A 23,013-nucleotide genomic window follows, 5' to 3' on the forward strand; every position below is an offset into this window, starting at 1 on the left:
ATTTTGCAATTTAGCAAAAGAGAAATTAAGCTGATCTTGTTCAGAACAAAGGGTGGGCGTTAGGGAATTACAAGAAAAAAAGAAACCTTAAGTGGATAGATACTGTATGGACGCAAACCAAGAGGGGATTCAGGGTTACTTGATAGAGTTGAAGAACACGTATGACAGATTTTTGCGAACGAGACTTCGCCTCGAGATGATCTATCACTCAGTGGTTTTCCCCCAAAACATACGCATGGCTCCTCAATTTGCCAAGGTGCCTATGTAATGGACAGGCAAAATGGACAGGCCAGACAGACAGACAGACAGCCACGCATTTCTTTTTCTTTTGTAGATTTTATAGTGATAATAGGTTATTGACATTGCTCCCCCTCTTTTTAGCCCAAGGCATAATTCATCATGGGGAGGCTCTTATATTTTTAAAAAACCTGACAAACCTACACAAATGATGTGTTATCCTTGGTTATATCAAGAAGGCACTTTGCTGACGACCTTCCTCAACTTTCTTGGACGATTTGCGTTTCGAGGAAACCCAAGACGATATCTGAGAATCCTTATACCTGTCTTTTATAGGCAAGAGAAATTGGTTCTTAATCAACAAGATTTTTGTATATCTCTGTAAAATTCCATAAAGGGAGACAGGCATGTGACTTGATTCATCCTGAAATGTCATTCTTCCGACCTATATTTCTTGATTAGCACTTTTATGCGTAAATAATTGTGTTTTTTTATAAATAATATATATTTTTTATATTACCGAATAATTTAATATGTAATTAGGACTTTTATTGCTGCTATTTTATGGATTTATTCATGAATCCGAATAAAGATTGAATTGGTTGATTGAGTATTTAACCCACTAAACCTTAAACTACAGTAAACACCAGACAACAACTGACAAAGCCTGTAGTTTTAGTTTTCATACAGTGGAAAGGTTTGATCGAAAGTGCAGAAGACTTGTGTGGTCAGGAGTAGTATGAAGCAGGGCAGGGCAGTATCAGTGCAAGTTTCTCCTCGAGCACAGAACAGGTGCAGGTGGACAGATGCAGGATGCTGTTTCTCGCACAGACGCTCGAATGCACACATATACACAGAAGCAGACACAACATGGGAAGCAGCAGCTCAACCTTCATTACATATGCCAAGAACATTTATAGCACAAAGTGACTGTGGCGCATGTGGCATCAGTGAACCCATCTCACCTACATCTATACCCTATACAGTATATGCTGCTGTGCAAACTTCCATCACGCATACAAGTAGATCTCAAGTATCAGCAGTGCAAGTTTGGCGCGCGTACATCCACAAAGAATGTAAAGGCAGAAAGAAGCACAGAAGAGATTCATCAAGGGCAACAGGACTCTATATATCTCTCATACAGAGAGTACAGGCATAGAGCTTTCCTCTCGCACACAGCACTGGCACAGAAGGACAGCAGCCGTGCCCTTTTTAGTAGCTAGGAATGCATGTGCTAGGTCTAGTAAGGGTAGGAAGTCATGGAATATTGGGGTGCTTGTCCTACTGGGGTGCAGACTCTCGAAGAAATGTAATTGATCAATACATTTTGTAAAAAATTAAGTTAGTTCTACGGCTTGGTATGTGTCATTAGCGGCAGGTCCTTCCTTCACTTTAGCCTTCAAAATATCACAACACATTATGATTTTCCACACTAACTCTACGTTTACCAATGTCAATTAATTCCTTGCATGTTGCTTGTTTAAACATAAGATTAGATTACATCTCAAAGATATTAACAAATATGGACTTACCTCAGGAATAGCATTCCCAACAATAATCCAGGCCTTTTTGCCCATTGCCAGGAAATAATTACATAATAAAACTGCATGCTCCTCTTCATCACCAGCCAAAAGATCAAGAAATTGCTAAGGAACAAGAAAGAGCTCTCAGTATATACACCTAAATTATACAATAGTTATTACGATTCATACCTGCATATACACTTTGTAAAACTTGTCTTTATTTCCAACAATCCAAGGTGATAGCGATTCAAATATTCAGCCACTAACTCGTGCACATAAGAGAACACGATATCTAGATCAAGTTTACACAGTCAGCTGCTGCACTGTGATACTTATACAAGTCATCAATATATTCCAGGTTTGTCACCCCTCACTCTGGGTTTCTCCCCACATCTGTGGTCTTCCCCACTCAGTCACAACCAAGCTTCCACTTAGTAATTCTTTTCTTGTTTTTGCAAATTACAATGATGAAGGAGTCGATATCGCATCTGCCACCGTCCAGACAATGCAGATGTTATGTCATGTCTCACGGATTGTCATCATCTGGATTTTTGCTCCAGCTCTGTGTCATTTCTGCCACCTCTTTTAGGCTTTCTTATGCCCTCTAATTGTAATCATAATTCCTCCGCTATGGTCCACTCCATCATATCTCATAAGGACCCTACCAAAATTGTGTAAGTAGTGTGACTCAACAGTGTGGATTACCCGGATTCCTAAGTAGCGGAAAGCTTCCTGCTCCCAGTGTATCTCTACATTGGTTAATTTTAGTTGGGTTTTCTTTTCCATTAATGCCAAGGGGTATAACATAGTTTTTTCAATGTCAATATATAGCCCTGAGATATTTGCAAAGCCGTCCAATTCTGCCATGAGAATGGGGATGGCGATGTGGGGTTGAATTAGGCATACAAGAGTATCATCCACATACATTCAAAATACATATACCATGGAGTAGTGTGGCTCACTGGTTAGAGGCGGCAGACCCGAGAGCAGAGGACGGCCCGGGACCAGGGTTCGATTCCCGACGCGGCAGGTTTCTGGACCAGGGTCAGCGGACTCGATAATTCTCTCGCCTCGGTGCCCACTCTGATCAGCGATCAGACTCGGCAACTCTGGGCACTAGCTTGCCTCATCTTCACTAACGGCCCCACCAGACCGCCGGGGATGCCTGGTCTCACCCTGGAGATACCCATTAAGGGACCATCTCTCAGGGAAGCCAGGAAGGGTTTCGCAGCGGTCGAAGCGCGGAGGTACCCCTTCGGGAGTGATTCCAGCGCTATATAAGCACATAATTAATGCCACCTATTTTTATTCCCCAAGGCTGCATTCTTAGTCTCAGACATATCGCCAGGGTCCCTTATATAGGTGTTTAACTCAGTTTAACTCAATTTACAAAATTTAGACCCAAACTCATATTAGAAAATACCTAAATTATATACTCCCCGCTAAAGGAGTCAAATGCCTTTTCAATGTCAAGCACCACCAGAGCACATTCCAATATGGATTCCTCCACACAGGCTATGAAATGACTCGGGCATCTATGATTCATTAGCGTACTGCGGCCTAGAATAAAACCGCATGAGTCCTCCTGTATTAAAGCCCGAACCCTGGTTACCAATCTCTTAGCTAATATTTTAGAGAACACCTTTGTATTCGCATTTAGCATGAATAAGGGTCTATATGAGTTATGCTTGGTTGGATCTTTATCTGGTTTAAGGACCATACCTGTAAAGGCATCTCTCATAGTTTCCAACAGGGTAGCCCACTGCTCCTACAGATACACTTAAAATATACCCAAGTTATTAGTCTGCCTGTAACGCTCTATAAATTCTATGTATTTTTTTCAACAGCCAAGCTGCTTGAAACTTTAGATGTTGGAATATATTTTGTATCATGTCACAGAAACATGTCGCTTCTTAACCTAGACCTTTTATTGTGTTTCTAGTCCGTTCTCCATATCAAAATGTCCAGTTTCCATAACTCCACATTCCCAAAATGCACTTATTAAAACATATGTGCTATTTTGGATCCAGACAATAGAATGGACTCTCTACCAAATTTTCCTCTGCAGCAAAGAATATCACCTCTGGGAAAAAACTGAAAGCTTAGTTCTTCTAACAGCAATTGGTTTAGCAAAGAACTTCTCAATCTAAATCAGAAGCAGGACTGTCTAGTGTGCACTTGTACATGGATAAGGCATGATCTTTGTAAAATTCACAGAAGATCAAAAGGCCCACTAACTGGACAACTCTAAGAACATGGTCAACAACACAGTTTCATAGATGACATGCAAGTCAGGCTTCAACCCAAAAAGAGAGGAACTGAAAAAACACAAGAACACATCATGAGTAAATGTAAATCCATTACTTGTATAGCGCATGAATCACCCCCAAAGGGGTATCTTAGCACTGGGGGACGTTGGGAAGATTTTGCCCAAAGTCGCATGGTGCTGGGCAGACCCCTGCTGCCAGAGCCGGGGATCAAACCGTGATCCCCAGCGTCCATCGTCAGTCGCAGCGGCGCCACACCTCTCCCCATGAGTAACCTCTCATTGCCATTACTTATCTAGCCCCTTAGAAAATCCTTGACCCGTCAGAATCCTAGGACAGTGGAGACAATGACGTTCTTAGTGAACATTTGAAAGGGTGTATGCAAAATTAAGAACAATGTCTTTTAATAGGCTAACACAATCCTCCTGAACTACAGCCAGTCCATAGGAATTGAGCGGGGTGATTCCATCAAAAACGCATGTATCTCTGACAAACACTAACATTTCAAAGTGAGATATTACAGGGTGCAAGGGAGGTCTTTAAACACAACCAAAAATCATGACATTCTACTGACCTTTGAGTAGGATTGACTCGAGCATTAGCAAAAGGTAGCTTAAACTACGGCAATGTAATGAGCAATTAATAACCAGGTAAACCAAGACAACCACCAAGAAGTGCAAACTCAAGCATGTGGGCTGAACCTGAACATAAAAAAGATTCAATCACAATAAACTAATCTTTAACCCCTTCGCCACGGGGGTAATTCCCCCACGGCGTGGGGGCGGGAGGGAGGGGCCGCGGTGCTCGTGACGAGCCCAGCTCGTCATGAGTAACAGTAGAGCTGTGCTCATGACGAGCTGGGCTCATCACAACCCCGCCCACTGATTAATTCTCCCGCACAGGCGGGGATTCGATCGCGCGTGGGCGCTCCGCGGCAGTTTTGACGAGCACAGCTCCACTGTACCTCATGACGAGCTGGGCTCGTCATGAGCATGGGAGGGGTTAAGCCCCTACCTGGCTCCCTATGAAATACGTAGTCAAATCTAAAGTCCATGTCACAGTGCATTAACCCTATTAGAACCATGCTGCAGAAACTGGCCCTATACTGCCTGCCACACAGGGCCGTCTGCTAATGTGCACAATTAGCCAATTACATTTCAAGAGACAAACACATGTGGGCAGATCCCTCGTGGTTTGTTTGGGCCGAAGTCCTAAAGGTATATGCTATAAATCTGACCTTGACATTTGAAGAGAACTGCATGACCTTCATAAAAACCACTGAAAACCTAGAAGCGAAAGGGGAATGTACAATGACTCTTACTCTGACCATCTATTTCAACCCCTCAACTTAAATCATTTAACCATTCTAAAAGTCCTCTCTAATGGAGATTGTACAATCACCTGTCTTTCGAACGCAAAGACACTTGGTTAATCTATTCTTTAAATGTTCAACATTACTCCATCATGCAATGAATACATAGAGAACTGCTGTGGACTGGCAACCATGTGAAAGGTCATACAAAATTGGACAGGGCTTAGTAATTAGCGAGGCTTGAGAGAAGGTGCTTGCAGAATGATTAAAGAAGCATTGTGATAGCTCGACAAAATGGGCATGGTTGACGACAAGCAGTCAGTGAGTAATATTAAATTAATACAGTAACCTGAAAAAAAAGTTCGTTGATGTGTTGGGTGAACAGAGAATGAGATTACATGTGTCATCAAGGTTGCATTTTATTTATTTATTTGAAAAGTTTTATATTGCGCTGGCTAGACAAGGAGATATCAGAGCGCTTCACATGAGATAGGACATTGTTTCAGAACATTGTTACATAGTAACATAAGTTACAGTTGCAATTACCAGTCTATGCTTAGGAAAAAAACGTGAGCTTACACAATAATATAAGATATTAGCACATAGCATATCCAAGACACACGTCATATGGGGAATGGAAGGTGGTGGAGGAAAGGTAGACCCGTGAGAGGAAAGCAAACAAAGTCAGGTAGATCTGAAGGGGTAAAGTACTCCTGGGGGAACAAAGCAGTCAAGGCAGTCGAGGAGAGAGACCGATAAAACCGCGAAGAACCGTCAAAAACAATGTCTGATGTCCGGCTGGGTAGGTGACGGTCAAGGGGGTGACCCAGAGCCAAATTCTGCAATAGCTGCATAGGACAGCTCCACCGGGCAGCGGCCAAGGATACTCGGGCTCCGCGGTAAGTACAAACAGGGAAGTCTGGCTCCCTTGGTAAGTACAAACAGTTAAAGTATCTACCTCTTTGCTTCATTCTATTGTATCATTGCAACTTTTAATACATATTACTGACTGAGGGGAAAAGCACAATGGCAACTACAGAGACTACGTCTCACAAATTGGACTAACTACCTCGTATCATTGTAACTTTTAACATGTATAATTGAACTGCGTAACTATTGCACTGTTGTGATCAAAACATTTTATATGTACATTGTGAATAAGCGTAACACAATCATTTTTATGAGTATATTGTTATGGTTTTAACTAACTAAAACAATAAAGAACATTTGAATTTAAACACTTTAAGTCAATATTGCATCCTTCTATGGGAGCAGGCATACATGGTCTTTAAATTAAAATAATGAGAGTACATTGTGGACTAGTAGAGTGTGTGAGCTTCAGGTGATGACAAGAAGCAGATGTAGTGACAGTGTGTGGCTATAATTTAATAATGGAATGTGATCAAACTACCAGGGGATGTCTATAAAATGGGGCACAAGTGAGAATGGTACAGAAAGTTGCTGTGGTGTGCTCCTCTGAGATTAGATTGCTAGTCAAGCCTTCAGGCTGGACAATAAAACATTTTCTGTGCAAAACAATGGCGAGGCATGATAATCCAGGACTCATCAATGAAAATAAAATAATTTGGAATTATGACAAAAAAATTGTATTAAAACATCAGAGGTCATATCAAACCATGCATGCAGACATGGCTTCTTAGTGATGGCAAATGGATATGAACCACCCACATCCCTTATGAGTATTAGGAGCACAGATACAATTGGTCAGGATTAGATTTCCATGAATGCCTCAGTACTGACCTTCCAATATGTAAGCTATATTGTGTCTCTCCTAATTCTGCAAGGAAAATAAAAAATATTTCCAACACAAAAAGTGATTCTTCTTTAGCAAAAATTATTTCTAACAGCTGAGACACATATATCATAACATTAAATACTGACTCACATCAGATGCCATCCACAAATCGCAGATTCCAGAAAATGCCATGTTGTCCGGCAGAAAAGGAATTAACGAAACATAGCGTGCCACCAGTTCCTACAAGAAAAAATGTTGGTAACCAGTTTATGCTTACAACTCATACATGCTCCAATATTACCATAAGGGGTTGCCATTTTCAAATTGCAATTATTAAAAGAGCTGTAGTCACCTGGCGTTATTTATTTAGTGTTCCATTCTTCAATACATATCGGCTAAAGAAAGTTAAATTCTACAAGCACATTTCAATGGACTGGGCTGCCAGAATTATCAATGCTCTCCAGTAAGTCTTCACACATGCACCCCAGTGGCAAGTCTCTGTGAACCTTTTGGTGAACTTGTGATTGGAGGGTAAATGTTGTTCTTGAGGTAAGTCCAAGGTGAACTGATACCACCTTTAATGTTTTGGAAATAAATTAATGTTAGTGATAGGATTTTAGTTGCTAATGTTCAATGCATTGACTAATGAGTTATTAATACTTAGGAGAACCTGGCATTGTCGCTCTTTTAGGATAATATTTGTTTAATTGAAGTTTTTATGAAGGTAATAAGGGACATTTAGAGTAGGGCATCTAGGGCCTCCTTGATAAAGATCTACGGCATGGGTAAAAAGAGAGAGGGCTGGGTTTGTTTTGCTGGCTTTCCTATTAATTTACAACAAGGGGTGGTGATGGACAGAGTCTCTGAATTAAGCAGAGTACTCTCACCCAGTCAAGAGATCAGGGCTAGATCCAACACCGTTTTTTAGCTCATTGCACCATCCCAGTTTCAGAACCTGGCTGTATGCAAATTAGTCTGTCCCTGGCTTTCCTATTAAAACATGAACAAACCATATATGGAGAATGTTGAAGGAGGACATATGTTGCTGTTATTGAGCTCTTTACACAATTATTGTGATTTTTCTTTTTAACATAAGTGGAGCATTCTTCTATTCTGCCAAAAATGTTGTCATTTAAATCAATGGGATTTTATATACATAGTATGACCTTATACTACTCACAGACCTCAGAGCTTCACTGATTTCTATGCAAATGACAATATCATGCAAGAAGTTCTAAATTATTTTGAGTTTTAAATTTACTCCTACTTAAATATAAATCACTGAGCCTCTGGGGGCCTAGCTGTCTTTAGAGATACTTGTACATCAATGCCAAAGAAGGGAGTTCCAGGCAGAGGTAGGCAATGGCATAATTTGCTCATTTTTTTATTAGGGCCAGGTCCATGGGCACCATCACAGAAAGGACAACGTTATTTCATACAGGAATAACATGAACTCCACATATACATATGTTACCAGAGATTCACAAAAATCTACACATATCTATTTTTTGACCCATTGTTTGCACTCAAAATTCTATACATGAACCTGTTGGGAAATACTTGGATTGTCATCTTCAACCACTGGTTTAAAAGATGTCTAATTATCTCAAGGACACGATCAATTACCTAAACAAAATTAGGTTAATCAAATTTGATGAAAACAGCACACCCACTCTATGTACCATAGATGTGAGGTCTTTATACATCTCAATTCCGGAAAGTGGAATAATTTCTGGTAAATAATTCAATGGTAGAAGACCTAAACATCTTCTTATTGGAACTACTGCACTTTACATTATACCACAGTTAATACTAGTGAAATAATGAGCATTATTTACAACTCACAGGAACTTCTATAGGAAACTGCGCTGCAACATGCTATGCCAACCTCTTCATGCATCGTTTTCAATTGGGCAACATCTTTCTAAAACAAGAATGGCTGGAGAATCTCATAACATACTAAAGATACACTGATGATATATTCCTCATATGGAAGTGTCAACAAACAAATTTGATTTCCGCAAGAAATGATTTGAACACGAGAGATGAAAGAATTAGTTTCACCAATACCATCAGTAAAGATGAGATAGCATTTCTTTATGTGGAAATCACAGTTGGGTCGGAAACCAATGTTTAACGTCTTGCTGCGCTGCACTCCATGATGATAACGAGCAGTACTGGGCGAGCCCCCCCTGCAGATTTTCCGCCTCTGACGGCGCTTTCCCGCCATTGGGGGGTTTGTAACTCGCCTACCCCCCCCCCACCCCCATTGGTCGGGAGGTTTGGCGGCTCTCAGGTGCACCTTGGGCACGAAGGGTTGCCCCCATCTGCTTATGGGTGCCTTGCAGCGCCTAGAACCAGATCCTTCCGGTGGCTCTGCGGTTGTTATGGCGCCGCCCCTCGAGGCCTGGGGGCAGCCTCTGCAAAACCTACAGACAGAAATAATTTGGCTGCATTACAACAGCTTTCATCAAATGGCTTTAAAACAACATCTGCCTTATTCCCAGCTTTTAAGAATAAAACAAATTTCATCCAGTGACCACCACTACAAGATCAGCAAAGAGATCGTAGCCACAACGTTTAAACAAAGAGGATATCCTAAGAACATTATACAAACAGCCATTGAAAGAGCTGATGCTAAAGAGAGAATGCAACTCCTCACAGCTGGCAAACCACAAGATACCAGTAAAAGATTTGTGTTTGTGTCAAAATATTCTACTTAGAGTACCAAAATTAAAAGTATCATGTTGAAACATTTGCCCATGCTACAAACTGAAGAAGAATTTAAAGGCATTTTTAATCTTCCACTGTTGTTTGCATCCCACAGAACAACGAATTTGAAAGAACTTCTATCCAAATCTATTCAAATCAGACAGTCTGAAGGTAGGCCAAAAATACAGAGGAACCACACCATGTCTCAACTGCTGGAAGTTGCAATAACATCATAAAGGGTACCACCAACAGGCACCCACTTCAAGGAACCTCCATTAAACTGTACACATCGGCCACTTGTGATTCTAAAATTGTTGTCTATCTATTGAAATGCCCATGCATGGATTAGCATATGTGGGCAAAACAGAACGCAAAATAAAAGTCAGGCTCAGTGAACATAAAAGTAACATCCGCACTAAGAATGAGAAGTCTACCATTGCTGTACATTTCTGTACACACAAACATAACGTGAGCCAACTATGATTTATCATATTGGAAGTTGTACCCATCAAAGAAGGCAGAGACAACAAAAAATATCTGTTTCAAAGAGAAATTTATTGGATGAACAAATTGGACTCCGTCACCTCAAGGGCTTAAATGAACAGTTGGATCGGAGTGTGTTTAATACTAATAGCATACTCTAAATCCTTGGTGTTCCACAGTCATTCCGCACTCATTACCAGCAGACCGGACTACGGAAACGCCCTCTACACCGGCATCAACAAATCGCTACTCCGCAAGCTCCAGACAATACAGAACACCACAGCCGGACTCGTCCTCGGATTCCCACCGACACAAACACATCAGCCAACACCGACTCCCCATCGAGAAAAGAGTTACCTTCAAGATACGGACCTACGTCTACGCATGCCTACACAAAACCAGACCCAAATACCTAAACAACAGAATCACCCTCCACGTACCCATCGAAACCTCCGCTCCACCAACCTCCTCCTCGCCGAAGCCTAGGGCATCCGCAGAGCCAGAGCAGGGGGAAGATCCTTCTCCTACAACGCGGCCAAGACCTGGAATGAGCTTCCCACCGACATCAGATGTGCCCCCTCACTGAACACCTTCAGGAAAGCTCTGAAGACCTGGCTCTTCAAATTAATGGAGCTGCTGACACCCCCCGTGCCTTGAGACCCTCACGGGTGAGTATTGCCCCTATAAACCCCCTGATTGATTGATTGATAGCAGCATGCAAACCCTCTTACGATGGCACTCACACTTCTTGAGTCCGTTGTACTTCTGTCCTCTTTCTACTCGCATGAATTCCCTGTTAGTCAAGCTGCATAAGGTTAGAACATCATATTCTTTTCTTTTTAATACCTCTTCTTTCTTAATACTTTGCACCAATAAAGCACATATTGATTTAATGGTCATTTTGAAACACAAACGGTTTTGTAGTTCAGAAAGCAACGTCTTTATAATATCATTTTCACTAATGACATTAATGCACATACACTGAACGTGGTGTTCGTTCTCCACAGTACATTCTGGTCCTAGCAAGCAATAACATCTACTCGCTTTCGAAATTTGATATTCATGATCGGATGACTGCTAATGTTGTATGAAGGTTGCATGCCACGCATATCTAAACAGAATCACTGATGCTGCTTTCTTTTCACTGAGATGTTGACTCGGACTGATTTTTGTGAACAATTCAAAAACACTGGAATCACAGATGGTTGCACATATTGTGTACGTGGACTATAGTTGGATTAATCTTGCATGATTTTAGCACATTTACACTACACTGGCAGCATTGTATGGAATGTTTGGATGACTGTTTGCAGATTAGTTGATTACGCGATGTTAATTATATTCTAGGATATACCCCCTGAGGAAGGGCAAGTCCTGAAATGCATTGGGATATTTAAGTATCCAGGATGACACATGCTATAGTGCAATGGATCAACTCTATAAATGTGAGGAATTCATATTAATAAATGAAAATTGGAATTAGTAAAAATGACTACATTCTTTTTTTAAAATTTTTTTTTTTTGATAAACAAAAAGCACATTACAATACACATTGCAGAGTTGGTTTTTAACCCAAAGAAACGTCGCTATAAAATTTTTTATAACATTGCACATCCATGTAGATAATCTAATGATAGGCACTTATGTAGCGGTTTATAAAATAGAAATCAATATCGACAAGGGGATAATGAGCAATAATCATAAAAGAAAGAACAGAAATCAGTCAATACCCCGTAGCACAATGAATCTTTAGCCAACCCATTCAGCCACCGGCGCCCAGATCCTGGTTGCTAATTGCCGGCTCCTCCCCCTTTACAAGAAAATGCAGAAAATTCTAACCTATGAAGGGCTAACAATCTTGCTCGCCATTGTGCAAACGTTGGGGCTTCCACAGATAACCACTGAGATGTAATACACAGACGTGCCTGGGACATAGCAATGAATAGAAGGGCTGATTTGTAGAAGGAATGAGTACCAGCTAAGTTATTACCCACGTCAACCCCGAATATTACTAGTGCTGGAGTCAATAAACAACTTATCTTAAGTGCGGAGTTGATAAAATGCTCGATGTCGTCAAGAAACCCTACTAATACTGGACAAGCATAAAGCATATGTATTATGTCCGCGGTCGATGAGTTACGGCGAGCACATGTGTTGCCCTTTCTAGCACCCCATTTTGCGATTTTCATTGGCGTGTAATAAAGATCTAGCATGGCCATATAGCTTTGTGTCTTCAGCGAACCTGATACAATAACCTTACTAGCAAATTCCATGACCGGGGCTAAATCAATACCTGTCCGTCCTAATTTAGTTTCCCACTTGGCACTTTGTACTGACAAGTCATTCGGAAAAGTTGATACTATATATTGATAAAGTGCCCCTATTCTACTTCTTTTCCCGATCATCCCAATAATTGGTAATTTATCAAGTATAGCTGGTGAGGTCTTCAATTGTTTGTGCACAAAGCTTTGTATTTGCAAATATTTAAAAAAATTGCATGGGGATAATTTATATTTATTCCTAACATCACTGTATGTTAGAATTTGCCCTTCCTCAACTAGATCACCCAGCGTATAGGCACCCTTCCTTTGCCAACTAAGCATTACATGTCTTGAAAGATACTAGGAAAGACTCTGCTGCTTTTAAATGGTGTATAGAAATTCAAATTTGGAATGTCTAAATTTTTCCTAATTTTCCGGCAGATAGAACATGCAGCGATCAGAACTTTAAAGCGTGTCCTTTTGTAATAGCTAGGCTCCAAAACTTCCAACAGTATACCCAACAGTATACCCTTGGCAGCTTCACCTAACCCTATCTCATATATAGTAGGTTGGTTGGACATCGGTACATTCGCCTTATCTCCACATATCAGCACTGCCATGGCTTGTAGCGTTGCTGCCCAGTAATACATAACAAGGCTGGGAACCGCCCAGCCCCCCCGATCTCGGGGAAGATACATCCACTTAGCTGCTCGTCGCGATCGCCTATATCCCCACAAAAACCTACTGCACACCCTCTTTGCCTTAATCAAGCTATTTTGAGAAAATAAAGGAATGGTTCTAAACAAATACAAACATTTCGGGAGGACTATCATTTTAAGGACGCTACAGCGTACATATAAAGATAGATGTAGATTGTCAAGTCTCTCCAATTTAGTGTTGACTGCTTCTATCGTTGGGAGGATATTTAGGTCCGGAGTCCTATCGACTGTGGAACTAATCCGCACCCCTAAATACGTAGCTTCGGGTACAACTGGAGCATCGGATATAGGCATATCGGGAGTCTGAACCACCTGCGTTTTTGAAACATTGAGCTTATAACCCGACACTGCTCCAAACTGTTTAGCTAGTTCCTTCAGTGCCAGAAACGCAGATGGAACATCAGATGTTATCACAACTATATCATCCGCGTAAGCTAACAGATTGTCGGAGATGTCACCAGCCCTAATTGGAACTATTGCCTGATTGGCCATGATTTTAGAGAGAAACGGATCTATATATAGGGCAAACAACAGGGGTGAACAGGGACACCCCTGCCGTGTGCCCCTAGTAATAGAAAAAAAGCTAGTCTGCTGCCCTGAGATACACAATTGGGCCCTTGGAGAAAGATACATAGCAGAAACTGCATGTATAAATCCCTCTGGGAACCCCTTCCATCTAAGTACCGCCCACAAGAACACCCAGGAGACCCTGTCGAACGCCTTCTCGGCGTCCAACAGGATCAACCCGAGGGGAGATTTCGTGACATGGGCCCAGTCTATCAATGAAATGGAGCGCCTGACATGGTCCGCTGTGTCCTTGCCTGGAATAAATCCATGCTGATATATGGAGACCAACGGAGCAATCACTTGCGCAAGTCGGCAAGCCAAGATTTTAGAATAAACTTTCGAATCTCCATTAATTAATGATATCGGCCTAAATGATGACGGGAGCAGCTCTGGTTTCCCTTTTTTCTTGAACAAGACTATAGTTGCATTTTGCCAAGATACAGGCACTATGCCCTTCTGCGCTGATCTAAGGACCTCAAGCAAAAAACAATTTAATATCGTCCAGAAAGATTTTGTAGAATTCAAGTGGAACAGCGTCTGGGTCACAGGCCTTGCCATTGGCTAAAGATTTAACAGCCAGCTCCAATTCCTCCATTTGAATTGGAGAGCCCAGAAATTCAGCCTGTTCTTGAGAAATTTTGATCGTCTCCATATCATTAAAAAACTCCTCCACAGCCCTCTCCATATCTGGCCTAGGAATATCTTCCCTATCTTCCGTATACAGAGAGGAGTAAAAATCCAAGAAAACTCTATTAACTGCCTCCTGGATATCATGTATTATTCCATGTCGATTCTGTATACTGCGCTGGCGAAGTCTCTTGGCCAAAACCCTACCGGAGTTCTCCCCAAACTCAAACATCTCTGTACGATATTGCAAGTACTTCAGTGCGAGATCTTTTCCGAATGACTCCAATAATTGGGCTTTCAAGATTGCTACTTTTTGTTGACTCGACTGGATTTCGTTGCCATTCTTGATATTCAAAGTTAGTTCGATCTCTGCCTCTCTTAGCTCCCCAACACAACTACGCATCTGCTCTTGTTCAGACTTCCATCTATACGAAGTGAAGCTTTTGGTCTCCCCCCGTAGTCCAGCTTGCGTGTCCCATACCACTTGATCAGATGCCGACCCAATATTTATATTTAGAAACTGTGCTATCCACTTTTTGATATGGGCCCGATACTCATCTTCGCAAAGCAGCTTCCTTTCAAACGTCCACTCCCTAGGGGGTTTCCTAATTCGAGGCCATTCGCACTCTGCTATTAATGGGTTGTGGTCTGATATAAGTCGTGGAAAACAGGAAATAGTAGAAGCAACTGCCACCTGCTCTGTGAGAAAAACATAATCTAACCTAACATTTTTGTTATGGGGAATAGAGTGATGCGTATACCCATCTTCCATTTTATTATGCAAAAACCAAAGGTCTACCAAACCATGCTCCTGGAGGAGAGTCTGAAGTGCTTTAAATACTTTTGGCTTCCTACCCACATATTTTGGATCTCTAGCTAAATCAAAATTACTTAAAGTATTAATGTTCATATCGCCACATACTAAAAGTGGAGTAGGCCAAGCTGCCAATTCCACATCTAGCTGTTGCACCACCTCCGGATTGTCTAAATTCGACCCGTACCCATTACAGATCGTTAGTTGTTTACCACCTATGCAAACTTCAGCTATGGCCCACCTACCCATTCTGTCCCCCAATGTCCTATTACGGGAGCCTAAACCCCGCTTCATTAATATAGCGACCCCTCTAATCATAGAGGTCTGTTTGGAACAAATAAGGAGCTCATAGCCAGCCAGCCTGAGGAGATCACGCTTCCCCCATGGTACATGAGTTTCCTGTATGCAAAGGATGTCTGCCCGCAGCAGATAAATAATTTTAGCAAAGAGAGCCCGCTTTTTGCCATCATTAAGGCCGCATACGTTCCATGTACATAAAGCCAGTTTATCCTGCCCCATCAGAATAAAAGAAAGAAATCAGAAGCCAGAACAAGATGTGCAAATACTCAAACTGTAATACCATTTCTACAATGCAAATCAATTCTCTTTTTGTTTTTTTTACCCCGTCCCCTCCCCCCCTTGTACCCTCCCACCCACCCCCATCCCCCCCCCACACCCCCACCACCCACCCCCATCCCCCCCCCACACCCCCACCACCCATAGTAAGGCTTAAGGACCAAGTCCTCAGTGATGTTGTGATGCTATAACCATGCCCCCCCCCCATCAGCGACCCTACCAACACCTGCGCCACACCTTTTCCCCTCTACTCCTTGCACCATATTACCTTTCCTAAAACATCCAAGTAATTGTAGGTACCACAGGAAAGAAAAATAATTTTTCGGGACCAAAAAGAAAAGGAAGAGAGAGAAAAAAAAAAAAAAGATCCCCACACAATTACACACTATTAAACTTCATAGCCTAATCATTACAACCTCTGTGCCCCGACTAATGTCTTAGTCGTAAAGATAGAAATTCCGGGGTACTCGATTATATCAAAACTAAGCATTTGAATGACAAAAATTTGGGAGCAGAGATCGCTGGAAAAAAGGTAGGCACTTATTAACATAGACTAACAGCAAATTAAGCGGTGATCCCCAGACTGCAGTCTACAAACAAATCAAGCCAAAACAGCAATAAAGGTTCCCTCTTAACAGGGCAAGCGCTATAAATGTAATGTCTATCTTTTAGTGTGCTCAGCCATCTCCTTTAAGTAATCCTGTGCTGAATTACATGATGTAAAGAACCGCGCTTTCCCATTCACAATAACTTTTAACTTTGAAGGATTGAGCAGGAACACCTGGGCTCCCGCTTCTCGAAAGGGAGTGATTAGTTTTCACATTTGCCAGCGTTCTTTAACAGTCGTTGGGCAAAAGTCTGGGCGAACGAAGAACTCGCATCCCATAGCGGCTCTCTTCTTCGCCGGCCTTGCTAAGTCATACAGTGCCTCACGCAGCAAGTAATTGTTCAGGCAAATTAGAATCGCCCTTGGGTAGAGGTTCTGACCACTTTGTCCTTCCTTACCCCGATTTCTCAACACAAACGGGAATCTATGAGCACGGATTACTTCAACCTCCAAATTCCAAGCACTTAGTTCGTGGAAAGCTTGCTTGAACAGCTGTACAACAAATTTACGAGGGTCTGCACCCTCCTTCGATTCAGCTATTCCTAGCACGCGTAAGTTATTGCGGCGTGCCCGATTCTCTAGGTCCGTGAGCTTCCATTCTACGTCAGACTCAGATCTTTGTAGGGACTCCACAGCCCTCTGTTGCTTCACTAAAGTATCTTCGACCGAAGAGACTCTCTCCTCAACCTCAACCACCCTCGTGGTTACTTCAGCACAGGTTTTGACCAGCTGTCTCACGGTGTTCTGTAGTTTCCTTACTGCTCCTTGCGTGCGTAAGCCCTCCGCTTTCGTCTCGGTTCGATGAGCCATGATAGTCTTATAAATTAAGCCAAGAGTGATTGAGCCCTCTTCCAGCTCCTCTTCCAGCTCCTCATCTAGGTTTAGCTGCGTGGCCTGCTGGATTTGATCCTGCTGTACTCCATCCATAAAATCAGTCGTTTTCCTCACTGTAGACAATGAGGCAGACTGGTCAAGCTCTTCTTCTTCAAAATCGTCTGGTAGGTCCGCCCAGTCCCCCAGGTTGCTAGAGCTATCTAACTCATGCTCCTTATCTGACAAAGTAGTTAAATCCGACATAGAATAGAATTTCCCATCAGCTTCCAGTTCAACAGTTTTATCAGCTGATTCCAGCACCATTCCTGATCCTGGCTGTAGAGGGTCGTTGACTTCATTTAATGGCACAGTTGCAGCCACTATGGTCTCTTTGGTCTTCACAATTCTTCTTTTGTCGAATATTGCTGCCACAGTCTTCTGCTTAGGTGTCTCTTGTATCTGAGGCTGGTGGGCGGCTGAGTCACGATACTGACTTTGTATGTCTCCTAGCGCACCTTGCAGCGCCAATGCTTGATTAGATGAAGCTAGCGGAGTATCTTCGGGCGTTGCGCTCTGAACTTGCTTGCTTCTGGCCCCTCCAGACTTAATCTTTGTAGCATTCCCCTTAGCCTTAGAATCATTATCAATAGTACTTGCAGTACCTGGATTCTGCTCTCCAGTAGCTGAAACCCCAGCTGACTTTTTAATCGCTGCCCCTCCCTTGTTCCTGGCAGTGCCCCTACCCTTCGGTGCCATCCTTCCAACTGGTGGTTAAATCAGGACAGAGTATCCCCTCCTCGAAAAATACAAATTTTATTGCCATGTCTCTGATATACCACTCTCTAAACAACAGCTGTCCACAATGCTTTTATTAAGAAAATAAATTTGAAGAGAAACTACTAGTCCCAGAGTTCACCAGACTAGCTTACTTGTTTTCGCTGTTTCGCTGTTCTTTTCGCTGTTTTTTCGAGCATTGCCTGCTGCAGAGCGGTACTAGGTCTTTGAATCTTTTTCCCTCGGCAATCCCATTCACATCCAGGATCCAGAAGCGTCAACACCAGCTCCGGTGAGCAGAATACAGAAAGCTATCGGGTAAGTAGAGATACAGCGGGATCCAAAGCGCTACCCCTCCCTCCACACACCCGTCCGGCACAGCTGCACAGCAATCGCGAACCAAAAACCTGACACTGCATGAAACGCTGCGTCGGCGTCTGCGGGTTGAAACGGGAACCACGTCCAAATCACCTTCGCCTCCGCATGCGAGTCGCTCTCCAATCTTCCGACACCAGCGCAAAGATACCGCCCAACACACCTGTGAAGCGCGGGTGAAGCGCAGGTGTGGAAGCGCCTAAACTCCGATGCAGCCAACGGCGTAGCCGACGTGTGGTCACCGCAGGTAAGGAAGCTGACCGGGAGCAACGGGATAGCACCTCACACGGCCACAGTTGCGGCCGCCATCTTGCCCCAAAAATGACTACATTCAATGATTATTACCACAAAGATTACTTATTTGAAAGATTTCATAAGGTTCAAAACAAATTCCTATTGTGGTGTGCATAATGGGGACATTACTCCCTTTCTGTATAATGCAACAGTGAATAAATATTGGATACCAATCTTTTGTCCTTCTCTAAAGTAGCCACCTCTCAAATTTAGTAAGGGGTCAGTAGGCCCGCGGCTCGGTTGTGGGGTTCAGGACCCAGTGTCTAAGATTGGTGTAATGGCAGTAGTCTTACTCAGGAATTCCATACTGAGAGTGAAAGTCCAAAAAGTCTCCCAGCCTTTTAAATCCTTAAATTCTCTTCTGTTCACAGCTATTACCAGTAAAATCTGGCATGAATTGTAGATTGCGCAGAAGCCATGTCAGCGGGGAAAGGGAATGTGATGAGTGACTCCCTTTCAATAATCTTGGCTCACATCTCTAATGCCTCCCTTGTGAATGGTGAAGAGGATATACCCCCATGCCCTGTATTTCTTGGCATACAGGGGACTTGGCTGATATATACTACTGCTACTGTTTTGTCCATAAACCATTAGAGTTTCTCGGATTCTATGAAGGCTATCCAGTGTTGTTTTCCTGCCAAAAAAAAAACTGCCAAGGAATTTTTGTATTCAATGCAGGATCAACTCTTCAACTGGGAGGGGGAGAACTGTGAACATATGAAGAATGCAGAGGAGAGATGCCCTTTTAGTGCCAGTTATATGGCTGATCCATGAGAGACCTCTCGAATACTATGATTAAGTGTTTACTCACACATAACTAAGAGTTTCACAATCAATACTTAAGGTATGATCAAAGGTCTGAGCGATCTGTATGCCCAGATAAGGAGCAGAAGAGTCTGATTACTGGTAGGAGAATCGGTTCTTAAATTCTGACACCTTCTCACTTGGAATGGTGAGGTTCAGGGATAGCGACTTCTCAAGGTCCACTCAAAATCCTGAGAGCCTGCCATAGGTCACCAGCTCAGCCATCAGAGCCAGAAATGTGCTATCTGGGTATATGTAGGCTGTTTTGACCCCATACAGGTCCCCTCTATGTCTCCATTTCTTCTGATCTTAGTGGCCAGAGGTTCCACGTCAGACAGAATAATAGGGGAGACAGTGGACACCCTTGTCTTATTCCACAGCTGATGTCAAAACAGGAGGAAAGATAGCAGTTGGCACAACTTACAGACATGGAGTTCTGACAACAGCTTGACACACTCTAAATCTAACACCCAAGCAACAGGACCCAATGAAATGCCTTTCTATAATCCAACAATAGCAGAAAGGCACTCTTCTTAGTTCTGTGTGTGTTGTCCAATATGTGCAGATTATCACTGCCGTTGTGACCAGAATAAACCCTGACTGGTCAGGCTTAATCAATTTGTTTATTTATTTATACAATTTGTAAAGCTTGCAAATTCCTGTGGGTGTCTCGGCGCTAGGGAAAGCGAGCAAGAACCAGAGACTATAGACTATTGGCTAAATAGCCATGTTTTTGTCATTTTTCTGAAAGCGAATAGAGTATGGCTAGCTTTGTTGTGGATTGGAAGATACTTCCACAGTTTGGCCGTGACAACAGTGAATCGCTTGTCGCCCCATGGGTCTGTCTTTGTGCGGGGGACCCTTAACAAGTTTGCTATGGATGAGATTAAAGCCCGATTAGGGATGTAGGCACTTAGGGCCTCATTCAGGAACAATGGTCCAGAGTTGCGCGAAGCTTTATATGCAATGCTGAGGGCCTAGAACTTAAAGCGTTTTTTTTTATCGGGAGCCAGTGATACTATCGGAGTATGTGTGAAATTGATTTGTATTTGGGGGTTCCTGATAAGATTCTGGCTGCTGAATTCTGGACCAGCTGTAATTTATTGAGGACTTTGCTCTGTGCATTTATGAGGAGACCATTGCAGTAATCAATGGTAGACATGACTAAGGTGCTTACTAGTGTCTTTCCAGCACTGAGAGGTAGAAAAGGTAGGAGCTTTTTTATCATTCTTAATTTATGGAATGAAGATGAGACCACAGAGTTAGCATGAGGTACGAATGATAGCCGGTCATCAAATATGACACCCAAGTTTCTGACCTTAGATACCGGAATTAGAGGGGGTCCCAATGAGGATGGCCACCAGGAGGAGGACCAGCATGGCAGTAGTTTGCCAACTGTCATTACTTCTGTTTTCTCAGAGTTAAGTTTTAGGCAATTATTGGCCATCCATGTGATGATGGCCAACATGCCTTTCTGGAAGTTGGCTGCCACTTCCCCTCCATCATTATGCACCGCAAGCACCAATTGTGTGTCATCAGTGTAAGACGTGACACCCATCCTGTGCGATTTGATGACTTTGGGCAGGTCCGACACAAAGATATTAAATAGTGTCGGACTCAATGAGAAGCCTTGTGGTACGCCGGACCGGAGGGCCAGTTGTGGAGAGTTGAAAGTGCCAAGACTCACTGATTGAGTGTGATTGGTGAGGAAGGAGTTCAGAAGGGCTCTAGCTGTATGTCTGATACCAATATTTGTGACACGGTCGATCAGGGTAGCATGATCAACCGTGTCAAACGCCGCTGAGAGGTCCAACAGTATAAGAACAGTGGCGCCTCCCTGATCTAGTATCATCCTGATATCCTCTAATGCCTTAATAAGCGCTGTCTCGGTTCTGTGGCCCTTGCGGAAGCCGAATTGCGCGCCATCCAGCAGGTGGTGATCTTCGATGTATTTAGATAGTTGGGAATTCATGATCTTTTCAAAGATTTTTGCTGGGAATGGAAGGTTAGCTATGGGTATATAATTCTTAGTGTCATTCGGGTCAAGATTGTGTTTTTTTAGCAGAGGTTTGAGGATTGTTTTTTTCCAGATCCGTGGGTATATGCCTGTCATGAACATCATGTTGCAGATGTTGGAGAGGCTAGGAGCTATGAGATCAGCGATGGGTTTTAGAATGATAGGTGGGCAGGGGTCAGTGGAAGATCCTGATTTGATAATGGAGATTAGGTTTGTGATCTGGTCTGGTGATGTGCTATCAAATTCTGAGAAGAAACGGGAGGGTTCAGGGGTGCCATGATTTGAGAGCTGACCATCTATCTTGGGTTGAGAGGAAAAGTTGGTATAGATGTCATTGACATTTTCAAAGAAGTAGCTGGCAAGTGAGTCATATAGAGCCTGTGAGGGGGCTGAGGTGAGATTCGATGTGTGACCTGATAATTTAGCTACAACCTGGTATAACGGTTACGAGACTTGCACAGATGCTATCCGTCCAATGTAATATTTACTTTTCTTCTGTACAATGAGCAATTTGTATTTAATGAGTACGTCTTTATAGCGGATTTTTTCATTATTATTATTATAATCTATCCGCCAATGTCTCTCAAGGTTTCTACATAATTGCTTCTGTAATCTGAGGGCCTCAGAAACCAGGGAGCAGAAGGGGTGCGTCGATTTTAGAGGCTTTTTTAGTGGGACCAGAGAATTAAATGCCTTGGTGAAGCCATTTAGAGTAGTTTTATGAGGCAAGATTAGGATCTGGTGAAGGGTCTGGTTGCGTAGAGAGCAAGTGAGATTTCAGGAGCTGTGGATCTATACTGTTCCAGGCCTTAAAGAATGCAGGCGTGTGTGAGGTTCTGAGAGCAGCGAGTTGTTGTCGTTGTCTGAGCAGATTTCAAGGTGAAAATTAAAATCACCTAAAATGGTGAGCGTGGGTTCACCTGCTAAGGGCTCCAGGATATTGCCCAAGGTGGAAAGAAACTTTGCCCGGGAGCCTCAAAGGGTAGAGAAGGGGTAAGCATGAGTAACCAATCCTAGTATAAACTTTTCTGTAATTATCCAACAGTATCCCCATAAAGATCTTGGCATCTATGCTCATCGAGAATATTGGATGGTAGGAGCCACATAGCTGTGTGGAGTTGGGATCACAGGAATTCAAAACTGTCACATGGTTTCGTTAAACCCTGCGGTTGGAGCAAATCTGCTGTACAGCTGTGTCAGGGCTCGGGTAAGAAGTTTAGCAAAGGTCTTGTAAAACAGGTAAGTGTATCCATCCCTGGCACATTTGCTATCTTCAGTCCTCCAACTGGCATCAGTTCCTCTTAAACCTGTATGGGGCAATCCAATAGGGCAGCGTGTTTCGTCATTAACCTAGTGAGGGGGAAGTCACATAGATAATCTATCTTGCTGCCCGAGATCTCTCTTCAGAAGTATAAGAACTTGTCCCTGAAGCAACCCATGATTTGATGATATTGTGATCTGAGATTACCCAAAGC

At 42.8% G+C, this 23,013-nt stretch overlaps 1 protein-coding gene across 1 annotated transcript in view; it reads right to left on the reverse strand.

Annotated features, from left to right (window-relative positions):
• The window catches only part of CC2D2A (coiled-coil and C2 domain containing 2A), a 527,307-nt gene that overhangs the window by 76,448 nt on the left and 427,846 nt on the right, over positions 1–23,013 (reverse strand). The window contains exons 30-31 of the mRNA XM_078678452.1: positions 7,246–7,335; positions 1,770–1,883 (exon numbers count right to left, since the gene is read on the reverse strand). Coding sequence (XP_078534578.1) covers positions 1,770–1,883; positions 7,246–7,335 — 204 coding nt within the window. The remainder of the gene's footprint in view (positions 1–1,769; positions 1,884–7,245; positions 7,336–23,013) is intronic.

This window comes from Lissotriton helveticus, chromosome 2_2 (genome assembly GCF_964261635.1).
Source record: "Lissotriton helveticus chromosome 2_2, aLisHel1.1, whole genome shotgun sequence".
Lineage (NCBI taxonomy): Eukaryota > Metazoa > Chordata > Amphibia > Caudata > Salamandridae > Lissotriton > Lissotriton helveticus.